Raw genomic sequence first — 22,477 nt, forward strand, 5'->3', positions numbered from 1 at the left:
GAATATTATTCACCCACAAAAAGGAGCTCTTGCTACTTGTGACAACATGGATGGGACCTAGAGGGTATTATGCTAAAAGAAATAAGACAGAGATATTACCAATGGTAATACCATTGGTTTCACTTATATTTGGGAAAACAACAGAATGGAAATAGACTCATAAATGCAAAGAACAAACTGATGTTTCACAGAGCAGAGGTGGTTGGCAAGATGGGCAAAAGAGGTGAAGGGAATTAAGTAGTACACACTTACAGTTATAAAATAAAGTATGGAATGGGGTAACATTGCATGATGATGGGCGGTAACTATACTTATCATGGTAAGCATTTTGTAATATATAGAATTATTGAAGCACTATGTTGTGCCCTGAAAATAGCATCACATTCCATTTCAACAATACTTCAGTAACACTTGTTTTTCACACTAGAAATAAATTCTGAGAAGTTGGAGATTTGTTGGTTCTCTCTTGTATCTCTAATGCTTATTCCAGTGCTTGTACTATGTAGGTGCTCAGTGATGAGAGAAAGAAAAACACATTTTTGTCTTAGAAATTTGATCCTATGTACATTAGAGATTTCTTTTTCTCTCATCCTTCATTTTGCAGCCTTATCAAGAATTAGGAATATTTTGTTACTGATTGGATAGCAAGTTACTTGGTGGTAATAATTATTAAGGTTAGAAATTAGCAATAAATTAAGATTTAAGCAGATATACCTAATGAGTTTTTTATATTGTTTTTGTTTCATTATTTATAAAATAAGTGGATTTATACAGTATTCTATTAATATTCTATACAATATTCTATTAATATTAATATTATTAATATTCTAATAATTTGTAGTTGATCTTTGAACATTGTTTAAGTAGCATGGTTCCACTCCTATGTAGATTTTTTTTGATACAGTACATTACTGTAAATGTATTTTCTCTTCCTTAAGATTTTCTTAATAACACTTTTTCCCTTCTACCTTGCTTTAAAAATATGGTGAAAAAAGCCACAGTACATAATATAACATACAAAATCTGTTTATTGACTATTTATGTTTTTGGCATGGCTTCCAGTCAAGAGTAAGCCATTAGAAGTTATACTTTGGAGGAGCAAAACTTATATGTGGATTTTTGATTGTGCAGTGAGAATTTAACAGTTTTGGATGATTTGCAAATTATATTAAGGTTTTCTTCTTTTTTTTTTTTTCATTTATTTATGATAGTCACACAGAGAGAGAGAGAGAGGCAGAGACACAGGCAGAGGGAGAAGCAGGCTCCATGCACCGGGAGCCCGACGTGGGATTTGATCCTGGGTCTCCAGGATCGCGCCCTGGGCCAAAGGCAGGCGCTAAACCACTGCGCCACCCAGGGATCCCTTTCATTTCGTGAATGATAATCCATATAAAAGAACAGACTTACTGGTACAAGAACATTTTTAAAAAGTATTGCTGATCATGAAGAAATGAATTTTGAAATCCAGTCTACCATTTACTTTTCAAAGCTTTTTTGCATTTTTGTGGTTGGTTGTTATTTATTACCTTGAATAAGACTGCTTAGATGGAAGAAAACATGATTTATTTTTAAGAATTAGTGTATTTTTTAGAGTAGTCATAGGTTCATAGCAAACTATAGTGGAAAGTACAGGGCTCCTATATGCCTCTTATCCCCACATGCTCAGCCTTGTCCACTGTGGACATCTTTCCCCAACATGGTACATTTGTTATGATTGATGAACCTACACTGACGTACCTTTGCAGCAAGGGTTTACTAATGGGGTTGTACTTTCAGTGGGTTTGGACAAATTTAAAATTATATGTACCTACCATTATGGTATCATACATAATAGTTCACTGCCCTGAAAATTCTCTGTATTCTTTTTATCTTTCGTTTCTCCCTACCCAGTGGCAACCACAGATATTTTTACTGTCTTTATAGTTTTGCCTTTTCAAAATATCATATAGTTCAAATTATATGGTATGGAGCCTTTTCAGTAATATGCATTTAAGTTTCCTCCATGTCTTCTGAAGGCTTCTTTCTTTTTAGTGCCAAATAATTTCCATTGTCTGATTGTACAACGGTTTATATATCCATTCACCAGCTGAAGGACATCTTAGTTGCTTCCAAATTTCAGCAATTATGGATAAAGTTACTACAAACATTCATGTGCAGGTTTTGTGTGAACATAACTTTTAGCTCATTTGGATAAACACTAAGGAGTCCAATTGCTGGAACCTGTGGTAAGGTGTGTTTATAGTTTTATAAGAAACTGACAAACTGGGGTGCCTGGGTGGCTCCATCAGTTAAGCATCTGCCTTCAGTTCAGATCATGATCTCAGAATCCTGGGATCCAGCCCCGCATCAGGCTCTCTGCTCAGCAGGGTGTCTGCTTCTCCCTCTCCCTCTGTCTCTCTCCCCAGCTTGTGCTCTCTCTCTCTCTTTCTCAAATAAATACAATCTCAAAAAAAAAAAAAAAAAAAAAAAGCCTGACAAGCTATTTTCCAAAGAGGGTTTACCATTTTGTATTCCTACTAGCAATGAAAAAAATTTCTTGTTACTTCACATCTTTGTCAGCATTTGGCTTTAACAGTTCTGGATTTTTGCTGTTCTAATAGGTGTGTATTAGCATCTCCTTTTAATTTGCATTTCCCTGATGACACATAAGTGGAGCATCTTTTCATATACTTATTTATCATTTGTGTATCATTTTGGTAAGCTGTGTGTTAGGATCTTTGTACCATTTTTAAATCAGTTGTTTGTTTTCTTATTGTTCATTTTTAAGAGTTCTTTGTATATTTTGGATAATATCCCTTTATCAGATATATCTTTTGCCAATATTTTCATTCAAGTGTATTACTTGTCTCTTCATTTTCTTATAGTGTCTTGACACAGCAAAAAATTTTAACTTTAGTGAAGTCCAGCTCATTAATTCTTGTTTTTATTGATTGTGCCTCTAGTATTGTATCTAAAAAGTCCATCACTAAACCTAAGATCATCTGTATTTTTCCTATGTTATTTTCTATGAGTTTTATAATTTTGCATTTTATGTTAAGGTCTGTGATCCATTTTGAGTGATTTTGTGAAAGCTGTTAAGGCCTATGTCTAGATATATTTTTGCCCCGTAGATTTTGCCAGTTTTTCCAGCACTATTTGTTGAAAAGACTGTCTTTTTTTTGTTATTATTAAAAAGACTGTTTTTTTTATCCATTGTATTATCTTCTCTCTTTTATCAAAGATTGGTTGACAGTATTTAGGTAGGTCTATTTCTGGGCTCCCTATTTTGTTCCATTGGTGTTTTATTTATTTATTTATTTGCCAATACCACATGTTTTGATTGTTGTAGTTTTATGATAAATCTTGAAGTCACTTATTGTCATTCTTCCAACTTTGTTCTTCTCTGTTGATATTGTATTAGCTATTCTGGGTCTTTTGTCTCTCTCTATAAACCTGAGAAACAGTTTGTTGATACTGACAAAAATAACTTGCTTTGGTTTTGATTGGCATAGCACTGTGGATCTAGATCAGGTTGGGGAAAATTGACATCTTGACAATATTGTGTTTTCCTATCCATGAACATGGTATATCTCTCAAATTTTTTAGTTGTTTCTTCCTAGCAGAGTCTTGTCATTTTCCTCATACATACATAGTTTTTTAGACTTGTCCTTAGATACTTCTTTTTTAGAGGAGGGTGTTGATCTAAATGCTATTGTGTTTTTAATTTCAAATTGAACTTATTCATTGTTGGTGCCTAGGAAGCAATTGACTTTTATATATTAATTTTGTATTCTGCTATTTTGGTATAATCACTTAGTAGTTCCAGGAGGTTTTTAGAAAGTTCTTTTGTATTGTATACCTAGATAATTATGTCATCTCTGTACAAAGACTGTTTAATTTCTTCCTTCCCCCTTTGTATATCTTTTATTTCCTTTTCTTGCCCTAATGGATTGGGTAAAGAATTCCAGTACAGTGTTGAAAAGCAGTACAGAGAAGGGGACATCCTTGCCTTGTTCCTTATTGAATCTTATTTGGAAAGCCTCAAGTTTCTCACTATTACATATAATACTAGCTGTAGAGTTTTTATAGACTATTTTTTATCAAATTGTGGAAATATCCCATTAATCTTAGTTTACTGAGAATTTTTATCATGAATGAGTGTTGGATATTGGCAAGTGCTTTTCATACATCTTCCAGTATGATCATATGATTTTACTTCCATAGCTTATTGATGTGATTAATTTCATTAACTGTTTTTGAATGCTGGACCAGCTTTGCATGCATGCCTGGGATAGATTCCACTTGATTGTGGTGCATAATTATATTCCATGTTGCTGAATTTGATTTGCTAATAATAGTGTTGACTTTTTTTCATCAGTATTCTTAAGAGATATTGTTCTGTAGTTTTCCTTTTTTGTAATGTCTGTGTTGTTTTGGTAGTAGGTTAATTCTAGCCTCATAGAATGAATTGGAAAGTATTCTCTGCTTCAGTCTTCTGAAAGAGATTATAGAGAATTGGTACAATTTCTTTATTAAATATTTGGTATAATTCTAACATTGTGAACCAGTCTTGGCCTGGTGCTTTCTCTTTTGGAAGCTTATTAATTATGGTTCAATATTTTACATAGATATAGGCCTTATTCATATTGTCCATTTCTTTTTGTGTGAGTTTTAGAAGATTGTGTCTTTTGAGGACTTGTGTCAGTTTCATCTAGATTATCAAATGTGTGAGCATAGACTTTTTTAACTGATTCTTTTTTTAAAAAAAATTAGACATGAGACACAGAGAGAGAGAGAGAGGGAGAGAGAGAGAGGGAGAGATAGAGGTAGAGACATAGGCAGAGGGAGAAGCAGGCTCCATGCAGGAAGCCTGATGCGGGACTTGATCCCGGGACTCCAGGATCACACCCTGAGCCAAAGGCAGATGCTCAATCACTGAGCTATGCAGGTGTCCCAGTGTAGGGTTATTTATAGTATTCATTATCCTTTTAATGTTCATATGATCTGTTGTGATGTTCTCTCTTTCATTTCTGATACTAGTAATTTGTGTTTTCTCTTCTTTTTGTTTTACTTAGCCTGCCTAGAGATTAATTGATTTTATTGATCTTACTAAAGAATTGGCTTTTGGCTTTGTAAATTTTCTTTATTGATTTCCTGTTTTCAAGTTCACTGATTTCTACTATAATTTTTTTTCTTCTGTTTACTTAGTTTTAATTTTTTTTAAAGATAGAATTGTAGATAAGAGTTTAACTCTTTCTTCTTTTCTAGACTTCTAGGTGTCTCCCAGTTCTGGGGAGAGTGGTTTGCCCTGTGACCTTATTTCTCTCATGGATCTCTGAAGATTTACTGATTTTTCATTTTGCTCAGCTTTTTTACTTGTTAGGACAGAATAGTGACCTCTAAGCTCCGTATATACTGGAAAAGAGATTGAAAATCCAGTTATTAACTTTTAACTTGACTGACCAGATCACTTTTGAAATGTGACTGAATCACAATGTGTTTTCATTGCTTCTTATTTTTATGTGGTACTTGATTAGACAAAGTTAGAGGAACTAAAAAAGTTGAACTTGTAGAACAAATGTAAAGGACAAAATGTATCTTAATGCCTCTTTTAAAAATATGTCTTAGATACTTATATAGGAAGAAATCCTAAGTAAGAAAGACCTACCAATTTCTTTTTTATTTCTTTTAAGCAAAAAATCTTAGTGCAATAAGCCATTTAATGTATCACTTCAGAATGCACTCAAGGAAATTTCATGACAAACTATTTGAATAAACGTGTTAAAGGTCTCAAAGGGCTAATAGTTACACCAAATAGTTTGGCCAGACATTCAGTATAATAGGTTTTGTTAAGTTTGGTAAGTGCTATGATAATAGTATACAATATATTTTAGTAGAAAAATTGAGAAAGATTTGAATAGATAATTCTTAATAGAATTAAAGGTATCATTTTCATCTATTGGACAATTTAAATGATTTTTTCAGTATTAGTGAAGATGCAGCAAAATAGGCACAAATAGTAAAAATTGGTACAACCTTTCCATTTTTAGAAATTGTGTGTGTGTGTTTTAACTTTTTATTTAAAACTAAATTTAGTCTTACAGTAAATTTGCAACAATAGCATAGAGAAATCCGATATATCCTGCACTTAGATTTGGCTGATATCACATTTTTAGGAATTTATTGTAAAGAAGTATAAGACATTGGAACATAGGCTTAAATACAGATGTGTTATTACAATCTTGTTTTCAATTATTGTGCTTTAATCTGGGAACTTCCCAAGTCTGTCAGATTGCACATTTCAATAGCTTTTCCAAAATCAATCTAGGTTAGTGACAGTATCATTATACTGTCCATGCATGTTAATAGTTTGAACCAAGCTAATATTTGCCTGTTATATGACAAGTATGTGACTAATATAGCATTTGAAAGATATTTTTGTGACAGCTCTACCAGTGAGAAAAATATCAGTACTGATAACTAGTGTAATGAATGATTGGCAGGCCGTGTGCTCTGTGATTTACACGTATTATTTCATTTAAGCTTCCAACAATCCCAGGTACTTTTAACTTTCTGAATTTACAGACGAATAAACTGAGATTTAAGAGGTCACATGCTAGCAAGTAGCCCACAGTCTACTTTTATATCCTACATTACTGATTACCACTTTCCTCATTGTTTTCTTCTCTCTTCCCTCTATGTTACACAATCATGTAGGTCTAGAAATCTGTTTTGTATGCTCAGGGGAAAGTGATATTCCAGGTACCAAAGGTTACCTTTTGCCTTAGTTTGGGGTGCTTTAACAAAGTACCATAGACTGGGTACCTTATAAACAATAGAAATTTATTTCTCACAGTTCCGGAAGCTGGAAGTCTGAGATCAGGAGGTCAGAATGGCAAAGATCTGGTATGAGCCATTTTTCAGATTGCAAACAGCTGACTTCTAGTAACCTCGTGGCATAGAGGAGAAGCAGGTTCTTTTCTGACTCCTTTAAGGGTACTAATCCCATTCACGAGGCCCCCACTGTCAAGACCTCATCTTATCCTAATTATTTCCCAAAGACTCCATTTCCTAATGCCATCATATCAGAGGATTGGATTTCTACCTACAGATTTTGAGGAGACATCTTCAGTCCCTCATATTTTAAATTATTTCAGAATATTCTTCATTTAATAAGGAATGCTTAATGAAAAAGCATTAAAAGCAGTGCCAATTTCTGTTCTAAAAGTATCAGGTAGGAACAAATACAGTACTACATTTTCTTTTATATTGACCATTTTGCTCATTAGTCCATTGGCTCAAGAGGAGTAATTTTAAAAATGATATTAAAGTAAAATAAAATAAGGATATTAAATTTAAGATTTACTTTCTAAAACTAAATCTGATAACTCAGCCAATATGGAAAATAACCTGTGACATCTAAAGATATATTACCTCCCTGGGCTGAAACCCACATGTACTTAAAAGTAATCAGTAATAGTGTTCTTGTTTTTCATTCGAGTTTCTGAGTTTTTGGTGACCAGTCATTTGTTCTGCTAAATACCATGGAGGTTTGTTTTGAAACTCTGTTCTCTAATTTTAGTATGTTTGGCCCAGAACAAGCTCTTTAAATCAATAAAGAATAGAAATAACCAGCATGCACTCAGCCATTTCTATTACCTGGTGCTCTTTTAATCACTTTACACTAATTTGCTTCATTAAATTCTTAAATAGCCAGGATTCACAATTAGGACATTCTGATTCTAGAGTCAAGTTCTTAGCTGTTTCTTTATTTTAAGAGGTAAATCTGTATATTTTCAGGATCTATGCAGGTTATGTAAATGAAGTAAGTGACTTGGTGTGATAATTACTTGGACAAATTAGACTTTACTGTGCTGTACCTAAAGTATTCATATACATTTTTTAAAAACACTTTAGGCCAGGGGCACCTGGGTGGCTCAGTGGTTGAGCATCTGTCTTTGGCTTAGGTCATGATCCCAGGGTCCTGACATCGAGGACCCTGCAGGGAGCCTGCTTCTCCCTCTGCCTATGTCTCTACCTCTCTCTGTGTGTCTCTCATGAATAAATAAATAAATAAATCTTAAAAAAAAAAAACACTTTAGGCCAAACCCAAATCAGAAGATAGAGACGATAAATTTTAAAATACTATGATGATGGCCATAAAACCTTCTTGTCCAGATGACAATTAAATAATTTTATTTGACATGTATTTTAATTTCTGTTCTCTTACATACTTACCTGAGATTTTAAGTAAATTACTTAATTTGTGATTAGATCCATAGAGAATGAAATAATATCTTGTTACTTGTTTTGGACAATGCACTATGTACATCCATATATAGTAAAAGTATAAAATGCATTTATGCATGATAGCAATGCACATCAACTCCTGTCCTCACCTTTAGAAGAGGAACACAAAAGAATGGGGCTTTGTATCTATAGTAATTGAGTCTTTATAAAAACATCTAGAGCTTTGAAACAAAAAAGTCAACATCTGTTTAATCTCTGTGATAGAGACATCAGTGTGTGATAAATTATTTTGTGTACTTTTCTGATATTTGAAGTGTTCCATAATTTGAAAAATTTGTGTATGAAAGAGAAAATAATTGCAACTATATGCTAAGTTTTTTTTTTTTACCTGCCTTTGTAGTTCATTTTTATTTTTGCCATCCAAAGGAACAAGTATTTAATCCACTGTGGTTTAGGAAATCTGTAGATTTGAAGGTAGTGGTAGAACTGAGAAAACAAGAGCCTACTTCAGCAAAGAGTAAAGGAATGACTTTCCATAGCAGAAGAAACAGCACGTAAAGATCAGGGTGGCAAGAAAGGGAACAAACTCTCATAAACTGAATAAATGCAAGTGATTGAGCATAACTGGAAACAAAACACATGGAAGAGTAATGACTGAGATCAGTGTATAAATTTGGGCAGAGCCCAGATGATGAAAGCCATGATATGTGCAAATATGTTTGGACTTCATCTTGTGGATCAGTGGCTCCCAGTTGAGGCTGATCATCAGAATTAACTGGATTCCATTTCAGACATTTCAGCCTCATGGAACTAGTATTTCTTAGAATAGTGACCAGGAGGACACTGTTCTTTAAAAGTCTCTTCCACATGTATTGTCCTATTTTCTAAATACCTTCTCAGACAGGGGGTTGGTGTTGTTCTCCATCTATATAATATAATTACTGTTCAGAGTAGGACTATACAAGTTTATCATGTTAGTTTTAGCATACCTGTATTTAGAACTCAGCACGTCTTTCTCCTAGGAAGCGATACCTTCTATTTTCTGCCCCATTTGGCTACACTAAAAATGTTTCTTCAGTTCTGAGATGGTTGCTCTGAAGGCTTTTGCCTGCAGTCCTTGCAGATTTTTTTATGACATGAAAGCCTCTGTATATAATTAGGTTAAATTGCAAAGCTAAATGGTGTGCAGTTGGGGACCTGCTCATCAGTGCTGACCATGGGAGCTTTTGAAGGATTTTTGATAGTGTCACCTGAGAAGCTTTGTATTTTGTACTGGTGGGGACAGGATTAGGGGAGATCAGAGGTGAGGAGCAGTAGTAGTTTTCCAGGTAAGAAAGGATGTTCATCCTTACTAAAGCTTGAGTTATATATAGGAAGTGATAGAGTCAAAAGAAACCTAGAGGTAGAATGTAATAAATATGCTCTGTGAGTGGGATTTTCATTTTTGATGAGCTTGTGAGATTAGGCAAGGAAAGGGAGAAAGCCTGAGATTGCTGAGAGGGATAATGAGTTCCAGATAATATATGCATATTGAATGTGTATTGATGAGGACTTTGGTGGTTTTGCTTTTATTGTTTTAATCATAGAAAATGTGATAGCGGGATCCCTGGGTGGCGCAGCGGTTTGGCGCTTGCCTTTGGCCCAGGGCGCGATCCTGGAGACCCGGGATCGAATCCCACATCGGGCTCCCGGTGCATGGAGCCTGCTTCTTCCTCCGCCTGTGTCTCTGCCTCTCTGTCTCTCTCTGTGACTATCATAAATAAATAAAAATTAAAAAAAAAAAATTAAAAAAAAAAAAAAAAAGAAAATGTGATAGCTATCAATAGCTTGGTTTTATTTTTTCTTTAATTTTTGATAATATCCAAAATTATTTTATTCTTTCTGTGGGTTTAAGGTCACATGCTTTCTTACTATCTAGCAATTATTGTTCCCAAAGAGAACAATGGACTTTAACCAGCAGTATAAGGAGGGTCAGTGGAGAGTTTTGTTTTCCGTTATTGACCTTTTAGTGTACTATAATTCACTAGGATGTTTTGGAGTTTCAACTATTTACCTGGGCGCCTGGGTGGCTCAGTCAGTTGAGCACCTGAGTCTTTTTGGCTCAAGTCATGATCTCAGGAGTTGTGGGGTAGAGCCTGGCATCAGGCTCCCTGCTCAGCAGGGAGTCCACTTGAAGGTCTCTCCCTCTGTCCCTGCCCGCCAGCTCATATGCTCTTTCTCTCTCTCTTTCAAATAAATAAATAAATCTTTAACTATTTACCTCTTTACTATCAAGTTGATAGAACTTTTCATTAGAAAATATCATGAATATAATATTGTAGAATAAGGCCTAATTCATAAGCATTTTATAATACAAATTATAAGTGTCTTTTTTCCCTTACCCCTAGGGCAAAAGTTGGATTGTTAAAAGAAGTTATGAAGACTTTCGAGTACTTGATAAACATCTTCATTTATGTATTTATGACCGACGATTTTCCCAACTCTCAGAGCTTCCCCGTTCTGATGTCCTGAAGGACAGTCCAGAGGTAAGCATTTAGTACTTGGCAGTGGTAATCACTGTATATAAATTAGCAGATAGCTTTGTCTGTATACTAAATAAAAGCTTATATTGAACACTCAGGATGATTCCTGGAATTATTTATTTCATAACTGAAAAATTAGTAATGCTATGTAGAATGTTTAGAATTAAAATAGGTTTAGTGTGTAATTTTATTAAAAATTAATAGTTTATACACGCTATGTATATGAACAGACCATTCTTCAAAGAGAATATAAAATAATGGAAAAATGTCGACCTCACAAATAATTAGAGAAAGGCATAGTTTATGATGGCATTCCATGTCTGTGTCCTTACCTCCACTCCTGCCAAATTTCTAGTAAAAATAGAAAAGATTTCCAAAAAACTTAAATGGGAAGAGATTCTTTATAACATCAGAAAATAAAAACCATCAAAATTGTGAAGAATCTTTGAAAGAAAGATGGAGTAAGATTTATGGGGGTGCACAAATACAGCATAAAAAACATGTACGAGAGAATTGAAGAAGACAGGTAAACTAGAAATCTTGATTGTAAAAGTTAAATAAATAAGATAACTGAAAAGAGCAAACAGGGCTTTCAGAAGCATGGTTACTATCCTCAGGGAAGAAGTGAGGCATTCAGTCATGGAATGAGAGCAGAGTTTTATAAAAATAAAAAAAAATCAGAGATTTTAGAAATGAACAGGTACTTATTTAAATTAATTTTAGTCATAGCAAACCTGAATAGTTGGACTGTGTGCAAAATGGACATGGATGAAAATAACAATAGTGAACTGGGAGAGCAACCTTTATAAGACCATAGCCCCAGAATGGAGAAAAGGATGAAAAGTTGTGGGAGAACAGTTGAGAATCATGGAGAATAGATCCTGAAGTTCCTACTTCTCTCTCTCTTAGGAGTTCTAGCAGGATACAGTAATGGAAGTAACTAAATGTTAATAGAAGAAAGTCCCTAAAACTAAGAAAAGGCATGTTTCAGATCAGATGGGCCCAGTAAGTGCTAAGTATGATGACTGAAAACACACACATCTGGAAACAGTATAGTGAAATTTCAAAATGCCAACACAGAGAGAAAACCCAAAAAGCTTTCAGAGAGCAAAAAACATACTTTCTTAAAAGAACAAGAATCGTACTGATTCTCCTCAGCAGCCACAATGGATGTTTGAAAAGACTGCAGATACATTTCAGGTCCTGAGTGGAAGCCATTTGAAATCTCTAATTAATTCCAGGGCAATTAAGTAGTAGGACAAAGTATAGACCTCCTCAGTAATGCAAGAACTGACACGGCAGCAGGGTCTCAGGAATGTCTTAAAACCACAGATTCTTTTGTATCATAGGAAACCTCTAAGTTCATCTCTGTTTCCCATCTCCACCTACTTGTCACATTTTCCCTTCTTAGGTTGTCTCAGGACATGGCTACTGCAGAATGATCCCAAGTTTTTAATCTCTTTTTTTAAGACAGCTGGCAGAATGAGTTGAAATTTTGTATCATAATTCCTAATTCCTGCAGTAACTCTTGTTAGGCCAGCTAATGTTCAGTCACATTTCTGGACCAATCCATGGACCCATGGTGTGCAGTTGCATATGAACATGGCTGTGCTGTCACAGCTGCATGCATGGAAGATTATAGCAGGTCTTGAAGAGTTTCAAGGTAGCCAGGGGGAAGCTGGGCAGAAAAGCCACATTTCTCTCTGCTATAATTATCTTTTTGTATTTTCAGCATAAGAATACAGATGGCAGTAGGGTTAGAAGCTATACAGTGGTATGACCCCTTATGATTAGAAGCTAGCAGTTAAGGTTCTTCACAAGACAGGAGATTTCTATATAAGTGCTTGTGGTTTCACTTTATAGAACTCTCAACCTTCTGTGAAGAATCTCGTAGAACTATTAAAATGCCTAAAAATCTGCAGATTTTTTCCCCAGAAACAACCAGTTTATACCAGTTACTTAGAGTGCTGTATCGACTTTGAGTTACCACTGAATCTTCTTTTTCTCTTTAGTCTGTTACTCAGATGCTTATGGCTTACCTATCCCGCCTTTCAGCTATTGCTGGCAACAAGATCAATTGTGGACCTGCCCTTACTTGGATGGAGGTATTATCTAATTGACCTTTTATCAGAATTTATTTTTAAACTGTCTACTTAAAAAATTTAACTTTAATTAAAGTTGGATAGCTATCGAGTTTCAGGAATCAAAGAAATGGAGTTTATTCTCATTTTTTGGAAGGATAGATAATGTGATACATTAAGGTTTTTAAATATTTATTTATTCATGAGAGAGAGAGAGAGAGAGAGGGAGAGATAGGGGCAGAGACACAGGCAGAGGGAGAAGCAGGCTCCATGCAGGGAGCCTGATGTGGGACTCAATCCCGGGTCTCCAGGATCATGCCCTGGGCTGAAGGTGGCGCTAAACCGCTGAGCCACCCAGGCTGCCCCATTAAGGTTTTTTTTAACCCAAATCTATCCTTCTTTGAGAATTCAGGAAACTAATTTAAATATATCTTGTGAATTGCAACGGCACTTCTTATATTGGTGTTTAATGTATTAATGTGTACATTTAGCAAGGTATATAAATATATGTATAAGTATATATGTAATTTACTTGGTAATTGAAAATATTTTTTCATTTTTTATGAACAAGAAATAATTCACCTTTTAAAGAGTCCAATTAAGATTAGTATTGAATATTATCATATCCAGAAAATATGTTAGATATTTCTTCTTAATTTGCATATTTAAAGTTATATTATTCTCTTCTTCCAGTGGAAATTGAGAAGATAAGATGGAAAATACAAAGAATATGGAACTTAGAGCCAGGCCTACTTACATTGAGATATTGGCTCTTCCAATATTGGTTGTGTGATCTTGGACAAATTATTTAATTTCTCATAGATTACATCATCTCTTTTAGCGTTAGCATCTTCATCTTTGAATGATGATAATGATGATAAGTACCTTTTAGAGTTATGAGGATTAAATTAAATCATATTCTTTGCACAGCAAAATGACTGACATACCTTAAATAATAAATAGTAGTTGTGTTTTTAAGATTCTTTGGGTTATGGTTTCTCTAAATAAAATTGAATCTCTTTCATAGATAGAGAAATTTTTGCAAGTCCCATATCTTTAACCATCTCATAGTTGATTTTCTTTGTTATAGATTGATAATAAGGGAAATCATCTTCTAGTTCATGAGGAATCATCCATTAACACTCCTGCTGTTGGTGCTGCCCACGTTATCAAGAGGTACACTGCTCGGGCCCCTGACGAACTGACTTTAGAGGTAAATAACTAAAGACTCTGTGTGTCAACTCAGGCCCTTTTGCCATACAGCCTGGAATGCCATCTGTTTGTATTTAAGAACCATACTCATCCTTGAAAATTTGGCTTATGTCTCCCCCGTTTCTTCTAGGAAGTCATCCTTGATCTTCTCCCTACTTCATGCAAATGCATATCCCCAAATAGCCTGGATTGGCATTTCTTTTTTCTTTCTTAGTTTCTTTCTTTCTCTCTCTCTCTTTCTTTCCTTTTTTCTTTCTTTCTTTCTTTCTTTCTTTCTTTCTTTCTTTCTTTCTTTCTTCTTTCTTTCTTTTCTTTCTTTCTTTCTTTCTTTCTTTCTTTCTTTCTTTCTTTCTTTCTTTCTTCTTTCTTCTTTATCTTTCCTTTCTTTCCTTTCTTTCTTATTTTATATTTAAGTAATCTCTACGCCTGCTTTGGGGTTCAAACCCACAATCCTGAGATTGAGTCACATGCTCTACTGACTGAGCCAGATAGGCACCCCTCTATCTGACATTTCCCTTATTACACTCAATCATAATTGTTCTCCCATTTATCTCCATGATCTTCTTGAGAGCCAGGTCTCAGTCTTTTGTCTTTGTGTTTTTAGTACCTAAAAATGATACCCAAGGATACTTTCTTCTCACTGTTTATTTATAGATTGAGTTAAAGAACAGATGAAAAGTGAAATGAAAATTTCTTGCTATCAGATGCAAAGGAGGGGAATTAAAAATGCTAACAGTTATTCAGCTTAACAAAAAACAATATAAATTTTTAGGTTCTTTTTTTTTAAATTTTAGGTTCTATACACAAAGGAATGTATGTCTTAAAAGATGCTGTGTCTGTTAGCAAATGTGGCTTTGTGAAGATGACTCTTTCATGGCCTGAAAAATTAGTTGTTAATATACAATGAAAAATTCTAAAAGCAACATGTATACCATGAAGTACTTGACTACGTTTTATCTCAGAACTCATCACTTATTTTGGTTGAAGAGTGAAACTTCTGTTAAGTATATTGTTAAGAACTATTATTATGATTTCTATATTTGTGATTTTGTAAAGGTTTGTATAAACTCACTAGTTTGTTTTTTTAGAGTGAAGAAAGTAAGATCTTTGGTGGAAATGTTATATTGTACCATCTATTGAAAAAGGTGTAGTTGCCATCAAATTTTAAACTTACTAAGAATAACCAAGTAATTATTGACATTGCATGCCTTTGTTAAATGATTAAAGAAAATATATCAAGTGCTCAGCATAGTACGTGGCACTTGATAAGCACGCACTAAACGTGTATTAATAAACATTGTGGTTGTTCCAAATACGAGTATTTTAACCTGCTCCTCATAAGTGGGTCTGATCACTTTTAGTAACAGTAACAATATTTTAACAGAAGTAGTGATGATGGTATGATGCTTGGCATTCAAAAATCGTATGCTATATATTTGGCTTTCTGAAGTTACTGCACATATGTTAGTTGGATCCCAGTCTTTTATGCTGCTTAACTCTTTTTAGACCTCTTCTTTACAAATGGTTAAGATTATTAAATTTTTTACTGAAAAAAGTGTCAAGTTTTTCCAGAAAATTAGCCAGAGAATAAGGATTCTACTTTAACTTTTTTGTTCTAGCTCAGATTTAAATTCTAGGCATAACAGTTGGTTTAAAATTTGACTAAAAATATTTCACTTAAAATTTTTTCTTGTAGGTGGGAGACATCGTTTCTGTTATTGACATGCCCCCAAAAGTGTTAAGTACGTGGTGGAGAGGCAAGCATGGATTTCAGGTAGGCAACAAAGAACTAGGTGTGAAGAAGTTAAAAAAAATTTGTTTATTCTTCAGTAATATTTCTCTTTACAGCATGTACTGGCAGTGGACTTTGTCAGGAGAAGTAGAAAAATATATATGATATTAAACTTGGATTTCCTTTTCTCTAGTTACTCTTGTTGTTTTATCTCCTTCATCTTTTTAAAATGGTGATATAACCAAAGTATGAACAGAATCATAGGCCTGATGACCACTTTTAGATTATCAGGTCTGTGACTCTGCCTTGCTTTTGATATTGGTTTTAAATCATGATTCATATGTATTTTCTAGTTTCTAGAATTAAGTCCATTTGATCAATATTTTTCCTTACAAATGTAACTGTTAATTTAAACAATATGTTAATTCAGACCAACAGCAGCATCTGAAGCAGTCTCATTTCTTTTTTTATATATGCCTAAATCATTTGAGAACTGATTCTGACAGCTTTAGATTGAGTAATATCCATTTCCATGGGATTTACATGTTTTCTTTAATATGTCAGAACTATCCTTAGAGGGGCATCTGAAAATACCTTATAATTGCATCTTTAGTATATAACCTATGGATTTATTGGGTCTTTTTATAAGTGTCCTAAAATGCTACATAAATAAAATGTGCATGCAATATAGCTAGACATGTATACATTTCTTGAGCTTTAACTACATATAAAATAGAAACCACTATTAGGTTTTTATAAAATGTGTCTTATTAAACAATAATCATACTGTTTAAAACAGTATAGCATGGTGGTTAAGAGCACAGGCTTTGGTGCCAGATTTCCTGGGTGTTGTGCTGTGTTACCTTGAACATGTTAATTTTACTTCTCTATGCCTCAGTTTTCCTTATTTGTAAAATGGGGATTGTAGGACTCTTCATTGTTTCATAAGATTATGGTAAAGATTAAATGTGTGAGGATAAAATATATAAAGTACATAGAATAGGCCTGATGCATATTTTCCACTCAAAAAATGTTGATTTTTAAGTTTAAATGATTGTGTGTTTTTTTTTTAATGAATTTAACTTTATCTACCGTTTTGTCTATTTTAAAAGCATTTGTAGCAGTTTAAGTTGGTGATTAAGACCAGAAAAATCATCCATATTATACCACAAATTTTCTTATTTGGGTGATTGGGGTCTTTCATATGTGCTCTTATTTCTTAATTGCTATGCATAATTGGTACTTTTGATTAAATATAAAGCTAAATAGAAGAGTAGGATTATTTTTTCTCCTATTAAGGGGTCACTTCTCCATGTTCATAAACTTTAGAGCCTGGAAGATAATAAAAAAATAAATTTGGCTTTAAGATGGCAGTTACGTGTTTTGATATTTCTGCCTTATAATCTTAGACAAGTCATCTGCTTTCTTTGTACTTTAGTTTCTTCTTAATTGGAGAGTTCCACTTAACAGTCTCTCAACAGGCCTTCTCAACATTTTCCTTCTATTGTAAAAATGGTAGCAGCTGTTCCCTTCTTTCATATGACAAATATTTATTGAGAGCTAACTCTCTGCTAGGTATAGATTTATCCTCCTCTTTTTTTTAGAGTCACACAAATTAGTTTCTTGCCTAAACAGACTATTTTTCAAAAAAATTAATATATAAATTAATAATTGTTAAAAATTAGCTTATTGCCAAAACAAATTATTTAAAATAAAAACAGATTTTTAAGTTTAAAGGATTTATTTGTAATTGATAAAGGTTTTCTACATAGCATTGCTATGTTTTTCATTCTAATTGGTTTTATTTTTTTTATTTTTATTTTTTTAAAAGATTTTATTATTTATTCATGAGAGACAGAGAGAGAGAGTGAGAGAGGCAGAGACACAGGCAGAGGGAGAAGCAGGCTCCATGCAGGGAGCCCGATGCGGGACTTGATCCCAGGTCTCTAGGATCAGGCCCTGGGCTGCAGGCGGCACTAAACCGCTGAGCCACTGGGGCTGCCCTCTAATTGGTTTTAGAAGGACAATCATTTCTGTTGAAAGCATGTTGGAAAATATGGATTTGAGGAGTTGATTGTGTTGGGGGGGGTGTCACCCATAAAACTAGGAGCTGTCTTTAAATGTCACTGTCAAAACTTCATTTACAAAAGGAATCTAGTACTTTAAGGAAATAATCCACACAATTCATTCTTCGTTGATGTTCCTAAACACTTGTCCATTTGTAAGATTGCCTCATGGTTGATTGCAGGGGGAGGTGTGAGTGAGAAAGTTTGTATGAGGGACGCCTGGGTGGCTCAGCAGTTGGGTGCCTGCCATTGGCTCAGGGTGTGATCCCAGGATCTGGGATTGAGTCCCACATCAGGCTCCCTGTGAGGAGCATGCTTCTCCCTCTGCCTATGTCTCTGCCTCTCTCTTTCTCAGTCTGTGTCTCTCATGAATAAATAAATCTTAAAAAAAAATCTTAATAAAAAAAGTTTGTATGGAGCATCTGTTATGTGCAAAGTATTGCTGGGCACTTTATATACAATGTTTTCTTTAATCTTCACAAAACTATTAACACCTTTTTTTTGGAGGGAAGATAGTTTGAAAGGGTTAATAAACAACCAAGATGCCACATCAGTAAGTGATGTAGTAAGGAACTCAAATTTATGTCTGCTCAGTCACTCAGTCATTGCCCAAGGAGCACCAAGCATGATTTCTGCATTTACTCTCATATTATGAACTTTATCCTCAGTTTTCTACCCTATAGAAAGGAACATCTTCCCTTTTCAGCCAGCAGGGAATGCTGTGAAAGTTAACCAACAAAGCATGGTTAACCAATAAACCATACAGGTTTACTGGTGGAAACATTGCTGTTAGCATGTGTTATGTTTTTATGTAGTGATTAATATATTGTAGCTGGGGGAAAACTCCTCTTCATGCTATTTGTGATGTTCTCTACCTGTGTTTGGTATTTTTAATTGGTGAACATATGCCCTTCCTTAATCAACTACTTTGTTGAGAGAGGAAGATAATTAAAATTTATTCCATATATATGATAATTATAGATGAGATCCCTGATTTTTAATATGAAATAACTAGAATAATGGCTTAGTCCACTGGTTTTCATATATATATATATATATATATATATATATATATATATATTTTTTTTTTTTTTTAAATTTAGATTCAGTTAACCAGCATATAGTACATTATTAGTTCCCACATACTTTTTAAACTCTGTCTGAATTGTTAATCAGACAGAAACTTACACAGAACCTCAGTGTAAGAAAAGGCAACAGTGGAATTGCCCTGGTTAGTTGAGTCAGGCACCCTGAGTGTTAAACCCTGTGGAGTATGTCTGATTGACCTTCCTTGGGCGTCCTGCAACATCTCAGAGAAGCCTCAGTAGAGATGTGTACAAACATCACCACTGGAAAACCACTTGTTTAGGTTACCAGTATACCTTACTTTATGTAGTGGATGTATTACATCTCAGACTATTTTATAATTTTAATTTTTAAAAGCCAGTTCACATTCTAAAAATGTTAGAGAAACTTGTTTTTTATAAGAACATTTTTAAAAAGATTTTATTTGTTTTAGAGAGAGAGTGTGAGCAGAGGGAGGAGCAGAGGGAGAGGGACAAGCCAGTTCCATGCCAAGTGCAGAGCCTGACATAGGGGCTGGATCTCACTACCTTGAGATCATGATCTGAGACAAAAATCAAGAGTCAGACACTGGACTGACTCAGCCACCTAGGCGCCCCTATAAGAACATTTTTTTATGTGACTTTTTTTAGAAGGATAATATTCAGATTTTAAAATTTCTCTATGTAAATTATGTATGAATTCTTAGAATTTCATATATTATGGTATAGATGAGTGATACTAGTTCAGAATGCAAATAATCACAAATATTACTTAGGTGAGTTTTTTTTCCTACTATTGAGTATTGCTATTCCTTAGGTTCATCTCTTCCTTCCTTTTTATATTAGGTGCTGTATTAGTTGACTGGGTCTGCTATAGCAAAATACTGTAGACTGGGTGACTCAAAGAATAGGGATTTATTTTGTCAGGCATTCTGGAGGCTGAAGTCCAAGATCAAGGTGTTGTTAGAGTTGGTTTATTCTGAGGTCTCTCTGCCCAGCTTACCGATGGCTACCTTCTCACTGTGACTTCACATGTTCTTTCCTCTTGTGTGCACATATCCCCAGTGTCTCTGCCCGTGTCCTAATCATCCCTTCTTATAAGGACATCTGTCAGATTAGCATAGGCACACTCATATGACTTCATTGAATCTTAATTACCTCTTTAAAGACCCTGTCTCCAAATATAGTCACATTCTGAGATACTGGGGGTTAGGGCTTCAACATATGAATTTGGGGGTAGGATATAGAATTCAGCCCATCATAGGTGCCAACCAGCCCTAAAGGGCTGGTTGGAAGGCCCTTCAGGGACCCTCTCACATAGACTTGATAAGGAGCAGGGACCTAACTGAGCCAGCTGTCCTCTAGGCTCCTACCTAGCAGGCACAGCTTAGAGGCATTGGCCATAACTGCTGAGAGTTTGAGGGCTTTGGGAGGAAGGAGCCCTGGAAATGGCTGTTCCATGGGTGCTCTGCCCCTCAGCTCCCATCCTCAAGTAGCAAGGAGGCTGGGCAGCATCTGACGGAGCCCCTCTCATTCTCACAGGTTGGTATCGGGTAGCTTACTGCATTCATGGAAGAAGGCCCTCTTGACTCTGAGCACCATGCCCATGGCAGAACAAGGAAAGCAAGTAGTCCTTAGTGTTCTCCTCCAGACCTCTTAGATGCATGGTAGATTCAGAGCCCAGCCAGATTCCCTGAGTTCTAGGAAGGTTTCCTGGAGGAGGTGACTTTGGAAGGCAGTCTTACACATTTCTTCTAAGGACAGGATGTCCAGATGACCAGGACACACAAGTTAGACATGAAACAGCCTGTAGCTAACTCAACTGATCTGAACATACAGATGGACTTTGTGAACTGTACTTTGTCATTGGACCATGAGGGAGGACATACCAGGGCAGGAAACCTGTGCTAATAATGTAGGGGTGGGCTTGACTTTGAGGTAGCTTCCAGTAGTTTTTCCTGGGGATCAAGACCATTTAGAGCTGACGGTTTTCAGGAGACAGAGTGAAGAGGAGCAAGGATGTGGGTCACTGCTTCCCAGTATGGAAGCCAGCTCTGGTATATATCATACTCTAAGCACTGCTGGAGAGCTTTTTGGAAACGTGATCTTCAGTATGCAGACCATGTGCATCTCCACTTGCAGGTCTCCTTAACTTGATGTGTTTATGATGTGTTACACGGACTCCACTTTTTCTTTTCTTAGAGTGGTATGTGTTTGTGGTCTCCTTTCTGGCTCACTCTCAAGGCAGGACAAGGTGCCCGTGTCAGTGTGCCTTTCCTTTGTATTGCTTTCATGCTGTGCAGTTGCTGGGTTATGACTTTATTTTATTATTATTTAAGAAAATAATTAATAGACCTTAATTTTTAGTACAAATTTACAGAATAATTGAGCAGATAGTATACAGAGTTTCATATAATCCCCCACCCCCAACAGATATATATATATATAGTTTCTCCAGTTATTACATCTTGCTTTATAAATTCATTGTGTAAAATTGCCAATATGGTGATTTTTATTGGCCACCAGCTGATTTGCAGAGATTATAGACAGAACAGAGTAAGTACTGTTTCTAGAAGAGTTGCCTGATCTAATGCTCCTCAGATCCTTGGCCAAAATCACATGGATACAGAATATATGGGGATATATATATATATATATATAAAATACAGAATGTCAGTTTACATCCTGCCCCACAACGATTAAAATAGTTTTGGGGATTGCTTTTTTGGTATAAATAAACCAAATTTCAAACATCATCATTAACTATAGCTCATTGTTTACATTAAGGTTCAGTCTTTGTGATATATAGTTCTGTGGGTTTTTTAAGAAAAATTATTTATTTATTCATGAGAGACACACACAGAGAGAGAGAGAGAGAGAGAGAGAGAGAGAGAGAGAGAGGCAGAGACACAGGCAGAGGGAGAAGCAGGCTCCTCACAGGGAGCCCAATGTGGCATTCGATCCTGGGTCTCCAGGATCACGCCCTGGGCTGAAGGCAGACACTCCACTGCTGAGCCACCCAGACGTCCCCTGTGGGTTTTAATCAAGGCATAATGATATGTATCAACCATTACAGCTTCATACAGAGTAGTTTTGCTGCCCTAACCCCTGTGCTCTACCTTTTCATCCTTCTCTCCCCATAACCCCTGTTAACTACTAATCATTTACAGTCTCCATAGTTTTGCCTTTTCCAAAACATCATGTAGTTGGAGTCATATAGTATGTAGCCTTTCCAGTTTGGCTTCTTTCACTTAGCAGTTTGCATTTAAGGTTCTTCCATATCTTTTCATGGTTCAATAATTCCCTTTTTGTCACTAATATTAATTGTTATGAATGTGCCAGAGTTTATTTTTCCATTCATTATTAAAGGACATCTTGGTTGTTTCAAGTCTTTGGCAGTTATTAATAAAGCTGCTATAAACATCCATGTGCAGGTTTTTGTGTGGATATAAGTCTTCAGCTCCTTTGGGTAAATACCAAGGAGCGCAGTTGCTGGATCATATGGTAAGCCTATGTTTAGCTTTGTTAAGAAACCACCAAGCTGTCTTTCAAAGTGGTTGTCCCATTTTGC

General features: G+C 35.2%; 1 protein-coding gene across 7 annotated transcripts in view; it reads left to right on the forward strand.

Moving 5' to 3' along the window:
• ARHGAP32 (Rho GTPase activating protein 32) overlaps positions 1 to 22,477 on the forward strand; it is a 288,412-nt gene that overhangs the window by 187,393 nt on the left and 78,542 nt on the right. For all 7 annotated transcript variants that reach the window (XM_041770213.1, XM_041770212.1, XM_041770210.1 and 4 more), the window contains 4 exons: positions 10,617 to 10,754; positions 12,764 to 12,856; positions 13,923 to 14,045; positions 15,741 to 15,818. In XM_041770213.1, the coding sequence (XP_041626147.1) occupies positions 10,617 to 10,754; positions 12,764 to 12,856; positions 13,923 to 14,045; positions 15,741 to 15,818 (432 nt within the window). The remainder of the gene's footprint in view (positions 1 to 10,616; positions 10,755 to 12,763; positions 12,857 to 13,922; positions 14,046 to 15,740; positions 15,819 to 22,477) is intronic.

This window comes from Vulpes lagopus, chromosome 10 (assembly GCF_018345385.1).
Source record: "Vulpes lagopus strain Blue_001 chromosome 10, ASM1834538v1, whole genome shotgun sequence".
Taxonomy (NCBI): domain Eukaryota; kingdom Metazoa; phylum Chordata; class Mammalia; order Carnivora; family Canidae; genus Vulpes; species Vulpes lagopus.